The sequence below is a fragment of the Pelmatolapia mariae genome, linkage group LG7, assembly GCF_036321145.2.
Source record: "Pelmatolapia mariae isolate MD_Pm_ZW linkage group LG7, Pm_UMD_F_2, whole genome shotgun sequence".
Taxonomy (NCBI): domain Eukaryota; kingdom Metazoa; phylum Chordata; class Actinopteri; order Cichliformes; family Cichlidae; genus Pelmatolapia; species Pelmatolapia mariae.
In genome coordinates this window covers 25613822-25631769 of record NC_086233.1, presented here as the reverse complement: position 1 = coordinate 25631769, position 17948 = coordinate 25613822, and the positions used below count along the sequence as shown (strand labels likewise).

The following is a 17948-nucleotide window of genomic DNA, read 5'->3' as shown; positions in this document are numbered from 1 at the left end:
TGTGTAATCTGAATGTGTTTTATAAGAAAATATAAATATCCATGCAAAGTTTCAGCCGCTCTGGGTTTATTGGTTCAAGGTTGTTGCTGTTGTTTTTTTTTTTTTAAAGAGATTTTTTATGTATTTATTTGTAAATATTGTAAATAATGTAAAAATTCAAATATACTATACATTTTTTTTCAAGAGGTTGTACTGCCCACATCTTCATTTTCCTTTTTAGTAGTAAAATAAATCCAAAACACATTTATATATTCCTCACACTTCCTGCTACTCTTTCAGTCAAGGAGCTTGAAAAACAGCTTTCCACCCAGCTGCTGCGTAAGCTGCGTTACTCATCCAAACCACGGCGCTGGGAATGTTGTTTTAACTTTTCCAGCATTCCTAAAACTTATTTTAAGGAAGAATAAGAAAGATTATAAACGCATATTCATAGCCACTTCCTGTGTTAAAAGTGCCAGCAAAAAGCTTACAGTAACCCAGACAAAGGCCACTTTTATCCTAAGAGAAGTAGTAGTACTGAATTACAAACCCTGAATGTACTCGATAACAACAGCAGGGGTGAAAATGGCTGATCTTAGGGCTCAGTAGATGAGAGAAACTCTCATCATTTTGCATCTACCTAATCTAAGCTTTGCAGGAAGGAGAAATAGTCATAAAACAAGCAGTCGCTGACACTGAGGTCGTCGAACCTTTTCTAAAAAAGAATTTGGGCTGGAACTTTGTGCCAAAATCTACTGTCATTACTCATACCTGCAGTAGTACTTAGTACTTATGCCTCTGTAGTTATTCTGACATGTTTGGCAGCTTTTTAAAAATACCACAAATACTGCCTGAGCCCATGACCTCACACCAATGAGATTTGAAGATACCTGCCCTAAATGGTTTATATCTCGCGTTAATGAGGAGAACTGATTTGGCCTCTGAGGTGGCCTTAAAACTGTAGATTCAGAGCTGTGTCCTCACTCTTATTATGCTTTGATAGATGCCCAATTCTCTCCTTCAAAATCTGGCTTACATATGAAATCAGAGGTGGCCATATTTCCCACCAGTTGGGTTTACATGGGGTCAGCCAGCAGAGCGACAGCCAGTATTACAGAAGGTCTTGAACATATCACGTCTCTTACTTGGACTGAAGCTGTTATTGATACTCTCACCTAAAAGGGGTTTTAGAGCTGTCAATCACGCGAGAATGGGAAGTGAAACACATCAACAGCTGAACCCTAAATCCTCAGTTTCACCGCTAGAGGGCGAGCTGGGGCTGTTTAAGAAGTGAATATGCTATGGCAAAAGCACGTTTGACACGCACAGGCCTGCTGTCCGCCAAATATTAGAGTATTTTATAATAATCACCGCAGCAAGGGCGTATAGTTTTGAGACCCAATGGATCATGCCTTCACTGTTTACTACACCCACCACTTATATAGTTTATTATGAGTGTGGATTGCCCCACCCCCCGCCCTTTTTTTTTTAAAATAGCGTAGATAAAATGATAATAATAATAATAATAATAATAATGTTCTTGAGTAAGAAAAATAGATGTCAGCAATCAGACGAGGCACTGAACAGCATGTTTATTTTTATCGTTTTCACCCCCCCCCCCCCCCCCCCCAAAAAAAAAAAACCCAACAAAACAAAACAAACAAAACAAAAAAAAAATCGAAGCATTTTAGGTTTTACTTGCTTCCTACCGGGTGTCTTGGATACTTGAGTAACAGGAACTTCTCCCTCCTCATTGGCTAACCTGGTCGTGACGCAACAGCCCATCCATCCTGAGCGGTGGAGAAGCGGCGGCGTGGGGACCGCTGTGTCTGTGGGGGACTTCAATGCCGGAGCGGTTTCATATTACCCTAGTGTTTATTAATAGTTATAAATAAGAGGTTTTAACCGGAGATATCTGATAACGTAGATGAAAACATTAGCTTTCATAATACGCCTTTGACGGCTGTAGTGCGTCGAATAGTCTCGTCCGTAATAATAAAAAAAAGTGCATGTTTTTGGACCAAACTGCATCCACATGAAGCACCTGCATGGATGGAGATCACCTTTAACTGACGGCTGTTTTCAAGTAGGTGCTGCTTTGAATGCGTTTTGCGCTCCTGCTATGTTGCCTTTCATTAAGTGCTTCAGCTCCTGTCTTGTTCTCATATTTGGTCACTTCACATTTTCTTGTGTGTGGGTTTGCTATTTCTAGAAGCTGGCTACCTGTGTGCCCTGCCTCTTGTTGTCTAACGTGTCCCACTTAAGCCACTTTGAATATTTCTTTGCCATTGTGTAGATGCACACAAACACCTGGCCGCAAGGTAAGATGCAGGTCAGACATCATCTCTGATTCTCGAGATCCTCGTGAAACTTTCCCTTCACATTAACTGCAGACCACTATGAGCAGTCACTGATGTTGTCTAGTTACAGGGCATCATCGCTCTTAACAAGCACAAGCACTGTCTGGGCCTCTTTGCTTTCAAGTAACCACAACTTCCATCCTTCAGGTTGATGGCTGACTTGACCTGACAGACATTTCCAGAGAAGCAGCTCAGTTAATCAGAACCATGTCCATGCGCTCCAGTACGCAGAGGGCCGGTTTGATTGGCATAGATATTTGAGATGCAAGTTAGGAGGACTACCAGCAAAGATGAGGAGTTGTATCCACTTTGCAGTGATGTTGTTGCAGACAAGTAGTCTGAGGTTCTGGCCTACATTCCTGTTATATTATAATACTGAAAATAAGGTGACTCAAGGGAAACTAAACAAAAGGACTGATATTTGCGTAAGGTTCCAAAATGTTGGCCAAATAACTTAAATTGATTTGTTTATTACGACTATGGATAATACTTTAAATAATAAACATAACAATAGTTAGATTTTTATAAGCAAATCCTTTCATAATATAAGGTAGACAAGGGTTAGAAGTCAGAAGCAGCATGTGCTGAGGTTTGGGATGCTGACACTTGATGTATAGATGTGACTCGTGATAATTCAGGGGTTCAGTGGGATTCTGAGACCTTCCACCATACATACCTGGACTGAAATTCATAAATGCCTTTGTTTTCAGTATAGCTGTTGATACTAATGTCAAATTTAGCTATAATATCTTACATGTTCCAAGACCATCAGGGAATGATGGCCCATGAACAAGGCTGTTATGCAGTTGGGAAGTGGAAAAGCTTTCATTTCTAAATTAATCATGTCCTCGTATCTAAGGAGCCAAAAATGATCTGGAACAAATGAAATGAAGAAATAAAGACAAACATAGAAAAACATATTCAGGTTCATAACTTGTTGGACAAACATTGTTGAAATTTGCCTCTGTACACCACCACAGTTGGTTTCAAATCAGACAATCAATATGTGACTGAAGCTCAGACTTTAAGCTTTAATTCAAGGGGTTTACTTTTTTAATACACAGTCCTCTTCTCCAGAAGCTCAAAGTTAATTGGACAAATTAACATCATTTTAAAAATAAGCATTATTTTTAAAAGTTTGAAAATCCTCTGCAGTCAGCGACTGCCTGAAGTCCCCACAAAAACACTGTTTGTATTTAATAACTGAAAAGCTGAGATCAGGTTACAGACTTGGCCATTGAAGAATATCTCATTTCTTTGCCTTGACAAACTCTTGGGTTGCTTTTGGAGCTTGTTTTGGGTTTTTATCCATGTGCACAATCAAGCTCTGTCTTATCAGTTTTGCAGCATTTAGTTGAATCTGAGCAGAGAGTGTAGCCATACGCACTTCACAATTCATGCTCCTACTTCTATCAGCAGTCACATCATCAATAAACACCAGTGACCCAGTTCCACTGGGAGCCATATATGCCCATGCAATAACATTGTCTCCACAAAAATTAGACAGGTGATGTGGTACGTTTCAGATAATGAGCTGTTTCTCTTCTTCTCCTCCAGACTTTTCTCTTACTATTATCATTCTGCTGAAAAATTCATCTTGGTCTGTCCAAAATGTTTTTTTCCAAAACTGGCACTTTCAGATGTTTTCTGGCATGCATATTTTAATAACATATATTTTATATTACCTGAATTATGATAATTGTAAACTGTGTAATGTTGTTTTATGAGCACTGCTGTCCTGCAACAGTTATTTCAGTCCCCTAAGTGAATCTTTGCCATAATATAAAAATTTAGCTGTCAAAAAAATTAGCAAAACTCCTACAAGAAACAAAAAAGTGTACGATTGTTATTTTAGTATGTATGTGTTGAATTACATTACAGTTACATTACAGTGTTAAAAAAAAAAAAGCGTCCGCGAAATCCAAATCTGCGTAATCTGTCCCAATGGATGGTTTTGGAAAATGTAAAAATTGTAACGAACTCATTAATTGCTTACTTTTTTTAGTAATATGAACTCCTGTTCCTCTTGTGGTGATGATAGGATTATACAGGTGTGAAAATGGTTGGAAAATTGAAAGTATTTCTGGATGTAGACAAGATACTTGACTATAAAACATTAAGGTGCAGTTACAAAATATCCACATGTGGAGGATTTATCCCTTCTTACTGGGATTCCACTGTGTGTTCGTGTGTGTGTGTGTGTGTGTGTTCACTAGGGCTGCCACGATTAGTCGACTAGTCACGATTACGTCGACTATCAAAATCGTCGACGACTGATTTAATAGTCGACGCGTCGTTTGAAGCTTTGTAAGATCCCAAAAGACGCAGGAATAAGTAGCACGATTTAAGAGTGTAATAACGGACTGAAACAGAAGATGGCAGCACTGCATGTACAAGGATGCCAGCTGCCATTAAACCCCGAAGAAGAAGTGGCTCTGTCCCAGAATTCATAGCGCAGCCCAGCTCAGTTGTCAACAATGGCGGCAGCTAGTTAGTTTTAATATTACTCTTATTATTCTTTCTGGGTCACAAAATAAACGTTTAACATATTTTCAGGCGAGAATGTAGCTGTGTAAACCTCAAATATCTGCTCAGCTTATCAAGACACCACATATTTTCAAAAGCGCTCCGAAGTTTTCGGAGACGTCTGTTACCCACTAGCTCGATAGCTAGCCGGGGGAAAGGCTCACTAGAGCCGGTGAGAACACCGGACTCCCGGCAAATCGTTTTCAAACCCACCGCCGTCTTTCGCTACTCAGGTTAAACATACATAAGTCACTTAGATAACTTAAAAATGTTATTGTTTGGCTTTTTTTTAGTATTTTATTTGTTCCTGAGTAAATCGGTTTGGCTGAGATTAAAGTTATAGTTTTTACACAGCTGAATAAACGTCAAGCAGACAACTGATTATCAGAAGTGTGAGATGCTCGAGAATATACTCCGGTGTCCCGTTATATTTTAGATAGCAAGGAGTTTATTAAACTTCACCGAAACAATCTGCAAATTTCATTAAAATTTAATAAACTATCATCTTGTCTTTATTTTTAGTTAGCACATACTTTAAACACTTAAAGCTGATAGTTATATAAGAGCAGATGCATGCTGGTGCAATAAGCTGTACGTTTTACGTCCAATGGATGCATGATCTGATTAGTCGACTAATCGCAAAAATAATCGGTGACTAGTTGACTATCAAAATAATCGTTTGTGGCAGCCCTAGTGTTCACCTCTCTGGTTGTTAATCAGGTTTTGTTAATAGATCACACACTAAATGACACAAATATTTTAAGAAGACTTCGCTAAGGGACGTCTTTCACCTGTTCTTATGGTGTCAGCTATTTCAAAATTTTGACTGTGGTAAATTGAGTTTGACACCTCTGATATATAAAGCCTGTATCTGAGCCAGAATCATAAAAATGGTATTTTAAATATATTTTTCTGTGAACCTGTGCAATCAAATTTCAAATACAGAAAATAAGAGATCTAAAAAAAACCTTAATAGTTAATCAGTAACACATTACACATTTAAATTTGAAACAATCATATCTGTAAGTTCTTGACTCTTGAAAGTTTTCACTGTGCGTGTTATATGAGTCAGGATAGGAATATAAATTGCAGGCTTTATGGGTTAGTGAAGGCCTATACCTGCAAGACGGTAATCATAGCCACTCATCCATCAACATAATCTCCATTACTGACTGAGCTAATGTGGGTGAGGAAAATCAGACACTTGTTTTGTTTTCAAGAAGCTACTTCACTTGTTCCCAAACCTCTATTCTACTTTGTTCTTTATTTTTCCAATTTCAGTCTGGTTTAAAGTCATAAAACAACACTAAAGCTTTTCTTCTGTGACTGAACATCATTAGCGCTCACCACTGGATGAATATTTTATATGTAGTTTGCACTTGCTTTGTATTTATGTTTTTTTCTTGTCCTCGTTATTTTATTGCATGAAGGGGAGATGGCCCTTGTTGTTCTTTTTGTGCGTGTTTTTTTTTTTTAAACGAGTGTGTGCAAAGTCAGCGGCACTACACGTGAACATGATGGAACACTTTCAATTAACTAAAGTGATGTGAAAGTGTATTTACTCTTAGGAGTGCCAGCGGAGCAACTCTGCAGTGCAGCTGCCCTAGTTACAGAGCAGCCGGATGACTGTGAGCGACTGTGGTTGGCCCAGGCTGAGAGAGGAGGAGTTTGTTATGGTTGACTGAATTATGGAGTGTAGGCTGCTAGAAGCAGACTTGGATGGCAGGACCGGTGGGGTAAATTGAGGGAGAAGACTGTGACAGCAGTAGCTTGCAGATGTGTTTTAGGTTTTTATCTTCTTTTTTTTACTCCAGATTTGAAAATGCATTTTTTTTAATCTAACACTAAAATGTTTAAGTAGGCCCCTGAGCTGCATATACAGTTGGAAATTCACTTAATAAACTGTACACTCTCGCTTTTCTCTTTAATCTGTTCATGTCATAAAACATTGAGCTGCAGTAATCACTGAGGTAAGAAAACAGAAAAAATGAGAAGCACGTATGCAGTAATAGACAAATCCTCATGCAAATGGCAACAGCAAATATATTTTCTAAAAGATGTAATTGTGCTTTGCACAAAACTCTAAACTTTTTCTGTTATGATTAATGCTTGTCAGTGTTAGCTGATGGCTGTACATAGAGACTGAGCGTTCCATCAATGTAGTGTACTTAATACTGATTTTATCTTCACTTGTACAAGCTTCCTGTTGTATAATTCTGAATGAATTTCTGCAGAATCCCCCAAATTTAATCTATTCTATGTTACTCTTCCAGGATTAAATTATAGGAACATGGAGACAGCTTTCGTTGTCCAGCCTTATCCAGAAGTATGATTGGAGCATCCAGTCTCTCTGGGGACACCTTGATAGCCTGCCATTTCCCCGTGGTGCAGCTTTCCACTTGGCAGCTTCCTGTCCAGGCCCTGTGCAGCTCTGCCAAGAGGCCTGGCCGGCTGTGCTCAGCAGGCCTGACTCGGGCTGTGTCCCTCCCAGAGCAAGAGTCGATAAACTGTGAGCATGCCTTCACCGGTGACCGGAGACATTTTTCCAGCAGCTACAGCAGCCTCAACGAGGACCGGACGGAAGAGGAGGGAGGCAGCGACGGAAGCTGGAAGTGCGAATCCACCTCGTCGCCCGAAGAGACGAGTTCCCACCAGAAGAAGGAAAGCTCTGTGCCTAGAAGCAATGTCCGGTCGCGCAACTCCTTCCTTCCCTGTACAGAGCTAAATGAGGACGAGGAGGATGAAGACAGCGACGGAGATAATCTGCACAGATATCACGAGGACTCTTCGTTTGTGCTGCATGGAAATTCCAATTGGCCACTAAGTAATGTCGCCACAAATTACCCAATATACCCAATGCCCCACGGGAACCTGGACAGTGAATGGGGCAATGAGGGAACTATGCTGGTTAGTGAGAGTGATCAGGAGTGGCTCTCTAACCAGTCCAACCAGATGGACTCACTGCCACCTGAATGCCAGTGCTGTCACATGAGCAGATCTGGCATCACGATGTTGGCTTGTTTGGAGAAGGACTCAGACAGACTGGAGGATAACATGTCCTGCTGCCTCCACGGCCAACGCAAATGTTCCCCAGAGCTTCTTTCCAACAACCACACAGAGTATGTCAGTGACTCTTCCTGTAACAGTTCTGACGGCGTCTTGGTTAACTTCTGCACTATGTACAACAGGAGCAACAATCCTGCCACACCTCATGATCTCAGCAGTCCTGCAGCTCACCCCTCTGGGTCATCAGAGGGATGTGTATTCCTCAACCTCCAACCTGTCCCCCAAAGTCAGAATGAAGAAGTCAAACTTGATAGCATGACGGTTTACTCTCCTCCGAAAGAGGAGGTTGACATGCTGCTTTCTGCTTCCCGCCTGTCCCCTCGGGGCCTTGACTCTAACTGCAATCTGTACTCACTAGAGGAGCTACCCGCGGGTCTCTCCTCTCTAGAGGTATCAGACCTGACTGCCTGTCTTCAAAGCCAGGCCACACTGGCCATGGGGACCAACCAGAAGTACTACAAGCTTGTGACTTGTGACCTCTCTTCCCAGTCACCCAGCCCGGCCTGGTCCAGTGTCACCGGCTGCCCCGAAGGTCAGAGCAGAGGCAGCCCCTTCCTTCTCAGTTTTGATCAGAAGAAAGAAGGACAGCAGAATGAAATTGAGAAGGTAAAAAAAAAACCTTTATGTGTTTGGATGATTAAAAAAAAAAGATTTAGAAGTACTGTTTTTAGATCTATAATTTTAATGTGATTTGCAAATAGAAGAAATGGCAAATGACTCAATTAAATTATGTACTAATGTTTTATATATCAGTTACACAGCTTTGATGAGAGTAATGAACTTTGCTGCTGCACACAATGTTACCTTTTAACAATCTGACCACCTTTTGGAACAGCATTTATAAACTTGATAGATTATTGTCATTGAAACTAAGCAGTTTTTCCTTGCTTTTTCTCTTCCCGTCAGGAGAAAGAGGACCAGCAAAAGGAGACGGGTGTTCAGTTTGACTGTTCTCATTTTCAGATCCAAGATTACCAGGTTGCAACCACCTCCACTGACAAAGCCCTCTGCAGAAAGAAACAGGCAGATAGCATCCAGAACCTCTCCCACACGCCTTGCTCGCTGTGCCCCAGCCAGTGTGGCCCACATAGCAGTAAATGCCAAGACACAAGAGTGGCAACCACACAGCCATCTGTGATGCAGGACCAGGAGCACAACTATCCTTGTGATACTGAGAAGGGTAAGGCAGTGGCTAATAGAAAAATCCAGTTCTTTTGCTTTGTGTCTGTGATTTTGAGTGAAAAATCTTTATCTTACATGTCCTTCTCAGGACCAAGTCCAGATGTGGTGCGCTACAGTAAAGCCCAGAGGCCAACCTCGCTGCCCATCCAGCCCTTTGTTCTGGTTCCTGCAGGAAAGCCGCAGCCGCCGTCCCAGCCCCTCGGCTGCCTGCTAGAGCAGTATCTAAATAAAAAGAGCAGTAAGACTGCTAACGCGCAGCCGGCCTTCAGTTTCAAAGGCAAAAGCAGCCAAAGTTTTTCAGATTTTCACCCATCACTGACAGACAACCACTGCTCCATCTTCCTAGAGGCTCCTTCTAGCTCTGATACCTGCTCCACCTGCACACCAAGCCCAGAGTGCTTCATCCGCACGCGTTCATGGAATCAGTTGGGTGAAAGCCAAGACTGCACCGGTCCATGCACGTCAAACAGCAGCCTGGATTCACATCATACTAGTTGTCCCACAGAGGCTCAAGAACAAGACAAAGCAGGCCCACATTCAGGCCAAACTCAGGCTAACACTTTGCTTAGTCTTGTCTCGGCTCCAAATCGATCCAGTCTCGTTAGGATTCCCACCTACCAGGACTTGATCAGTCTCACCTTTGAGCAAAGCCAAGTGCGCGCTGAGCCTAAAAGTGCTAATCATTCCCTTAACTACACCACCTATCATTCAATATTGTCTCAAAACCCACCCACTTTAACCATCACCACTGACACCCATCACCCAAACTCGCAGGTGTCTGTTTCTCCTCCCAAAACCTCACTGCCACAGGAAAAGCTCTCACAGTGTGGAGCCGCACCTGCAGCTGACTCAGGCTTTTTTCACTCTAGTTTCACAGCTGCCCTCTCCTCAGTGGCTCCTCTCTCCTCTCTGAGTTCTCTCCTCTCCTTGGCCGCTTCAGGGCTGCAAATCCAGGACTCTGCTGGACACAGTTTGAAGCCAAATCAGAGTCATCACAGTGAGTCTCTGATCCTGAGCGACAGGCCGCCCACAGAGTTCAACCTCTCACCCGATACGTCTTATGAGTCCATGTCTATCAGCCATCTTCAGAGGAGAGGTGAGCCTCAGCTGACTGCTGATAAATGATGTGAAATACTGTCAATATATTATAATTGAAATGTAATAAAAGTGACTAGATTGTCTAGCCGGTGATGAGTTGTTAAGAGCAGCAATAAAAACTCACAGTGCTGCAGCAGTGCTTTGAATACCCTGAAGGGGCTTCCTCTCAAACATGACCTATTTTTAACTCTCCCAGCACAGGATTGGCTGAGCCGTCCTCTCTGTAGCCTATGTGTGCGCGACTGCGGGACAAAAGAGAGAAGGATGCAGTAGAAACAGTGTTAATGATTTATATCGCAATCACTTTGTTTTAGTGCTATCATATAAGTCGCTTGGTGTAAATATAGTTATATAAATGTAAACCATTTCCAATAAGGTAAAGATTAGTAATAGAGGAGGCATTTGCACAACTGCAAAAAGTCTATGTGGTGCAGCACTGCAGGCAGCATCAACATGCATAAAGAATTTACTGTGACATTTGCAGAGGCTAGCCAGTATGAGAGATGAAGAAGAGAGACAGGGTGAAGCAAGTCATTGAAGACCGCTGCTGAAATGGAAAAAACGACTCTTTCATCTTTGGTTCCCTTCGACATTTGCATTCCTGAAATATGATAATGAACCCCGAAACCCTGCTCTCCTATGACTGTGTATTGACCCAGTTAGTGAACGCTTTCTTGAAACACACGCTGATAGTCTAGTGTCATGATTTTAATACTAGGAAAGTCTCAAAACAAGCTGACCTATACCAAAACCTACCTAGAACTATCCATCACCAGAGTTTTATTCATCAATTAAAAGAAGATAGGGCTTTTTGGAAAATAATCTACATAGAGAGACAGCAATGCGGCAAATCAGTCGCACTAGGGGGGAAACAGTTGGCCAGTATAAAATCTGAAATTGAGGACTGAAATAAAAAAAAAAAACTCCAGCCATCCATTTTTCTTTTCCTTATCCAATTCAGGATTGTGGAGGGGTTGGAGCCTGTTCCAGCTAAGAGGCAGAGGTCACCCTGGACAGGTTGCCAGTCTCTCCAGGCCAGTCCCAGTCTTACAGGGCTAAAGTGGAGCTGTGTCTAGCTGTTAGAAAGCTTAAGCTTCCTGAATTAGTTTTTGAATTTCATTTTAATACATTTTGAACACTGTCAGAATCCTTAACTTACAGAAATACGCTCACTGGCCACCTTATTAGTTACAGCTTGTCAGTACAAGGTTTGATCGCTTTTGCCATCAGACTGCCTTTAATTCTTCGTCTCATAGATTCGACAAGGTGCTGGAAAAATTCCTCTGAGATTTTGATCAATATTGATATGATAGCACATGCATTTACTGCAGATTTGTTGGCTGCACATCCATGATGTGAATCTCCAGTTCTACCACATGCCAAACATCTATTGGACTGAGATCAGGTGACTGTGGAGGCCATTTGAGTACAGTGAACTTACTGTCATGTTCAAGAAACCAGTTTGAGAAGCTTTGTGACATGATGGTGTCATGGTCAGCAACAGCGTGTGACAAGAAAATACCTCCAATACATTGCACAACCAGCAACAGCCTGAATTGTTGATACAAGGCAGGCCAAAGTTTTGGCCAAATACCCTACCTTCTGAATATCGCAGCAGACCAGGCAACATTTTTCTAATTTTCTGTTGTCCAATTTTGGTGAGTTCTTGTGAATTGTAGGCTCCGTTTCCTGTTAGAAACTGCTATTAAAGTTGCTATTTAAGTTACTGACATTGTCCATTTCCACATGTCTGAATGCATTGTTGCTGCCATGCAACTGGCTGATTGGATGGCAGTCAAAAAGTTGCACCAAAGTGTCCAGTGAGTGTATATCAGCCTAAAACTGACAGTTTCTGGGTGTTACTCATAGGTTGGTCATGCATCACACCACACATAAGCTTTAACTAGCAATGAAATCAACAGAGACACCTTAACACCACACCAGTTCATGCTCTTGAACAAGTATAAAGTATAAAGTTGTCAGATTTTGTATCTGAATAAAATTCATCCTGTCCAACTTGCTTGTTTGGTGTCTCCAGGGTTGCTGAGGTCTGTGAGCAGGGCGGTGGATCTGATTATGGCTCATTTTGGCAGCAGCAGAGATCCTGAAGAAAAGGTATTTTGCTGACCTTATCATTGTTATTGACATGTCACAATATAAATGTGCCAGCAGGTATATTGTGTAAGCAAAAAATATAATGTATAACATTTCCTCTGGCTCAGATGCGCCTGGGGAACAGTTCTTACAGTCCTACAATCGCTGGTCTGGTCCTGGAACACTTGTGTCCAACGATCCAGGATATTCTAGAGGACGGTCTTAGGGATCACAAACTGGATTTTATAATCGGACAACGCCGCAATCACGCCTGGAGTGTGGTCGAAACCTCTGCTAGGATTGGTAGGCTAAAGGGTCTCATCAGTTTGCCCAAGCAGGATTATGTGCTGTTATTGGTTCTGTGGTCTTTGATATAGCTTTTATAATCTCTGTTTAACACAGGTCCATCCACCAGAGTTCTTCACAGTCTTGTTTCCAAAATCAGACACTGTCCCCAGCTCACCAGCCACTGCATGAAACTGAGAGCCTTCATCATGGGCCTGCTTAAGTAAATACCTTTGATGTTACTAATGAGGCAAATAAAGATGTGTGAACAACATAACCTTTGATGTTCTCTTGGTTGTTTCTTCTCTTACAGCTTGAGAGCTTTGGAGTTCTGGCTCAGTCATCTTCAGAGTCAAAAAGGTGAGGCGACAGGCAATTTATAGTTCTTTATTACTGCCTCCAGGGAGCCATAACTCAGCTTATGCACCACTTTCGCTGACACTCAGTGAGCTTAACAACTAAATGGATTGCAACGACTCTTGAAATAACATAATCTCCCACCTGTATCCTGCTTTTTTTTAACTCCTCAATACTTTCAGTCTGTTGGCTGTCTTCTTTGGATTTAGCACCAATTAGGGAATGCTATCAGTCTAAAAACCTAAAGTCAGGTTAACCAGCTAAACAGCTGTAAGCTTATCAAAAACGTGTCACTAGTTATCTATAGTACAGGAGCTGGAAATTTGCTGTTAAACATGTGCAAAAGGAAAAGTCAGATTCACCATTATTACCACTGTCTGTGTGATCATGTTTGCGTACCAATCTTAGCTCCTGTCACTTTAAGGCTGTCTCCCTAGAAGTTCAATTTTTCTGACTGGTTGTCCCTCGCCAGGAATGTCGGGTCAGTAGAAAAAAATGTTGGAGAATTTGTGTTTGGAGTCTTTCTGAAGCATACCAGGACTAGATTTATCTTATTATTTGAAAATTTATACATGAAAAATATGAGCATCCAACTTTAAATAAGGTAACACATATACAGCTTTTTAAATGCTCTAGTCCAAAGTACCCATGATAAAAACTGAACCCAAGCTATCAAAATATTATTGCTTATGTGTGGATCTGTGTGTGATCACTTCCTTTACTTTCTTCATAGATGTTGTGACAACCTACTACCATTCTTGGGGGTTCCTGTCTATTTCCCTGGGTCGCTGTCATCCTTTGTTTCAGGAGCTGCTGCTTCTCCTGCAACCACTCTCTGTGTTGCCCTTTGACCTCAACTTGCTTCTGGAGCCCCGACTGTTACGCCACAGACAGCTGTGTTCAGAGGAGCAGGCTCTCTCCCCACCTCAACCGTGCTCAGCGCTTTTAGCAACCAGCTGGCCAAGACTGCAAGGCGACAAAAAGGAAGGCATCAGCTACTACAGTCAGATTTCACACCAGATTGATTTGCACCGCCAAGAGTCTCTCAGCTCTCACAGTTCAAGTTGCTACAAGCAACAGTGTGGTTGTATGCAGACCAGCAGGAGTCCAGTGTTAGCTCCTATTCCAGAGTGGTGCCCTAAGGAGCCTGACGTTGTGGATGGAATGGAGGACTGTAGCCAAAATAATACAGATACTTGGTTTCAAATAAGTATGGACAACAAGAAAGAAGAAACAAAGGTGGAAAAAGACTGTGGCATCTCAAATCCACCTACTACCGAACAGGCACAAAGTCCTTGTTGGGGTGGGCTTCGCTGGGCTAAACTGTTTGGAGCAACTGGTACTTCATCCACACTGGGAGCAATTTCTCAGAGTCACACAGGAGCACAAACCACAAAGTAAGAACCAGTGAGTGAATGAGCGAGTAATCCTGAGTAGTTGTTGTTGTAGTTGTTGTCTTTGTGAGGATACTATCCAGACAGTGTGTTACTCTACTCATGAGCATTATCTCTTTATCATTTGTTTTGAAGGCACAGGCGACCATCACAGTGGCTACATTTGGACCGATCACAGCTTGGATTCTTGGCTCAATCCATCAGGTCCATGAAGCTAGGAGGAGCTCAACCAGACAAGGACTGCTGAAAACTAAACCCTCCATGGGGGAGAGCCAGACTGCGGATTATTTACTGTAAGAACAAAAGTCTTAACTGGATGAAAGTGCAGCGCTTAGCCATGCTGCAGAACTGAGAAGAAAGCACAAAAACGCAAGATTAACAGCTTTGGTTCTTACTCAACAAGCTTTGCATTACACCAAATGTTGTGAATCAAAGCAATGTTTTTGTGTTCTTGCTGAGTACCTGTTAAATATCAGCTTATCACCATGTTGTGCTTTTAAAACAAATTAGCGCTATGGACAGGGGAGGGTGTAGCATCACAAAGTGTAGCATAACAGCAAAAAAAGACTAGTTTAAGTGGCAGATCTTCACATCAGACTAATAATGTGTCAATGTATAAATTAATTATCTATGTATGCAGAAACATGTGTTACATATAGTATTCATGAAATTATAAATGACAGGAAGAGACCTAGTGATGCTGATATAACAGCTCTCTAACTAGTTACTCAAATTGGAGTTAGATATGCACTCACTTCATAAGCTAGACCTGTTCAACTGCTTGTTGATGCACATCTAATCAGTTAGTCACATGGTAGCAACCCAATGCATTTAGGCATGTATACAAGGTCAGGATGACCTGCTGAAGTTCAAACTGAGCATGAAAATAGTTGCTAAATGGGCTAGGCTGGGTAATTTAGGAACCGGTTTACAGTTTCTAAAATACAGAGAATGGTCAAAAAAAGGCCAGGTGAGCATGGCCATACTACTTTGAGCTGATAGCAAAGTAACGGTGACTCAAATAAGCATTCGTCACAATCAAGGTTTGCAGAAGAGCATGAATGCACAGCACATCAAACCTGGGACCTTGACACTCCTGTCCGCAAAATTGGAAAACAAGATCTGAAAAACACTGCCTTGTCTAATGAGTGTCGATTTCTGTAGGGTCAGAACTTGGCGTAAATAACATGAAAGCATGGATTCATGCTGCCTTGAATCAACAGTTCAGGTTGTTGTTGGTGTGATGGTGTGGGGGATATTTTCTTAGCACACTTTGGGCTCCTCAGGAGTAACCGAGCATCATTTAAACACCACAGCCCACCTGAGTGTTGTTGCTGATGATGCCCATCCCTTTATGACCTCGTTATGATTCAAATCATGGATGTGCAGCTGAAAAATCTGCATCATAGTCATGTTGATATGAACTAAAATTTCCAAGCAATGTTTACAACAACTTGTTGAATCTATGCCATAAAGAATAAAGGCTGTTCTGAAGTCCAGGTCCAACCCAGTGTAGCAAGGTGTACCTAACTGTGTACTGAATGGTTTAGATTCGGTTTGAGCATGTGCAGTGACAAACCTTCTAAGAGCCTGTTAGTGCGTTTACAACCTGCAGATTGTTTCTCAGTAGGTTGCTTAGTCTGAGGTTTCAAAAAGGGAGTACAGCAATTGGTTCTTTTATTTTCTGTGGAGTTTTGTAATTTGTGCCATTAGTTGTCAGACACGACTTGATAAATATGATCAGGCTAACAAAAATACAAATCTATTTCTAAAAAGATGGGAAGCCATGTAAAAAAAAAAAAAAACAGGAATAAAATTACCTGCAAACATTTTAACCCATCATTTACCAAAAAATAGAAAAAGACAGCATCAAATATTGAAAATGGTAAGTAATTTTTTTAAGCTAATTTTTAATTTGATGCCAGCAACACTTTTCAGAAAATGGGGGACAAAACAAAACAAAAATAAGCACTTTGTGAACCATCTTTGCAGTCTAACGTGATTAAATGATAAAAAGAGCATCATAGAGGCGCTGTCTGTCCGAAGTAAAGATGGTAATGGTGATCTTTGGGCCCTTGAGGGGCAGCATTCGCTCTCGAGAACATCTTGACCGTCATTTTCTAGGAAGATTAAACTGATATCAGGACGTCAGCACCTGAACACATCATGCACATGTTCCAGCATCATGGCTGTAGTAGAGACTGGGAGGTTTCTGTGTAAATACAACATATGACACAGGGCGCCCCCAGCAGTCGAGCAGCTGAAAAGCAAACAAAAAACAAAAAAACCAAACTGCTCTGTTCCCAAATTCTTAAAAATGCTGTAAAAAGAAGATATAATGCAACAGAGTATAGCAAATCCAGGTGTCATCTTTAAAAAAACTTAAAAAGTGTCACTGGCGTTAAATCAAAATCCTCTGCAGCATTGCAACGTTTAATATGCTGGCTTTGTACCTAATACCAAATTTAAATGATGAGCATGTTATTGGATTCTGGTTTTTGTTTACATTTTACTCACTTTTTTTCTCTTTTTTTTATAAACAAGAGAAGTGTGTTTAAGCCAAAATCTTTTCCAGGAAATTGTTTGATGAGCAAGACAGATGAGCAAGGGCCACTGCCCCTATCTGATTTGTGGACTAACCGTGATTAGGTGATTATGTTTCTCCTGCAAGCCGATGCCATTCATAAAATGTGAATCTGTTGTAGACAGATGTTGTTCAAAACTTCCTGTTTCTCACATTACTTTCCGTCACTGCTTGGCCTTGTCATTTTATTGATGAAAAAAAGAAAAAAAAAAGAAATAGATGCTTATCAGTGCCAGATACGCCACACACACACTCACACACATCAGCCTCCTGTAGTAGATCGTCAGTGATGGTTTTATTCCCAGTAACTTGCCTTTCTTCTCCATATTCACAGCGTGGATTTACTGTAAATGCATGTCGAGTCAGCAAAAGTACAGAAAGTCGTCCTGTCTTCATTGGATCTCTCAACTTCCTTTCGCTGCTTTTCTCCCCTTTGACGTTTTTACAAGTGCAGATTTTGTTCTGGACATTTTCTGGCATGGAACTTTTAAATGTGTAGAGCTGTTTGGTTAATACTGTAGCATGTCTTCAGGTCTTCCAGTGACGTTAACCACATAAGCCACCTTGTGGCCGTTTCAGGTATTTAACTGTGTGTTGGGTATACTTTCATTGACTGGTATTGAGATAAGATGGAAGAAAATGGAGGTAAATGTGACTTTCATTGAATAGTATGAGGTCTGTTTTTTCCTTCTTTCTATAGTTTCTCTTTCCCCCCGAATGCTTCCTCTAATTCCCAGTGACAATCAACCTGTTAATAAAGACTTGACATCTTCACATGTATTCACCCTTTTCTTTTTTGTGTCTTTGCATTTAACTGCTTGTGATTTGAAAGGATTTGACTAATTTTACAACTTCATCATGCTGGTTACGATCACTTTATTGGGATATGTGGTATTTTTTTGACTTGCTGCTCTTTTCCAGTGCAGTCTGGGAAGGTTTACCAAAGGTATGTCCACACAGGAAAAGGTACCCTGTAGGATGGTGTAGGAATAGACATATCCCGCTTGTGGGAGCTGCCATGTT

General features: G+C 41.3%; 1 protein-coding gene across 3 annotated transcripts; it reads left to right on the top strand.

The window, feature by feature from the left end:
- The first annotated feature begins 1799 nt into the window (after window positions 1–1799).
- LOC134630894 (AP-4 complex accessory subunit RUSC2) lies at window positions 1800–17687 on the top strand. 3 transcript variants are annotated; one of them, XM_063478659.1, is made up of 11 exons: window positions 1800–2065; window positions 7139–8321; window positions 8421–8537; window positions 8838–9111; window positions 9202–10209; window positions 12250–12326; window positions 12434–12608; window positions 12708–12813; window positions 12904–12950; window positions 13681–14344; window positions 14477–17687. In XM_063478659.1, exons 2-11 carry the CDS (start codon window positions 7194–7196, stop codon window positions 14586–14588), a joined length of 3708 nt encoding a protein of 1235 aa, XP_063334729.1. In that variant the 5' UTR covers window positions 1800–2065; window positions 7139–7193; the 3' UTR covers window positions 14589–17687. The 3 variants fall into 3 exon arrangements, with proteins under 3 accessions (XP_063334729.1, XP_063334728.1, XP_063334727.1); XM_063478658.1 differs by adding an exon at window positions 2192–2300 and having other exon boundaries at window positions 7139–8537; XM_063478657.1 differs by having other exon boundaries at window positions 7139–8537.
- The last annotated feature ends 261 nt before the right edge of the window (window positions 17688–17948 follow it).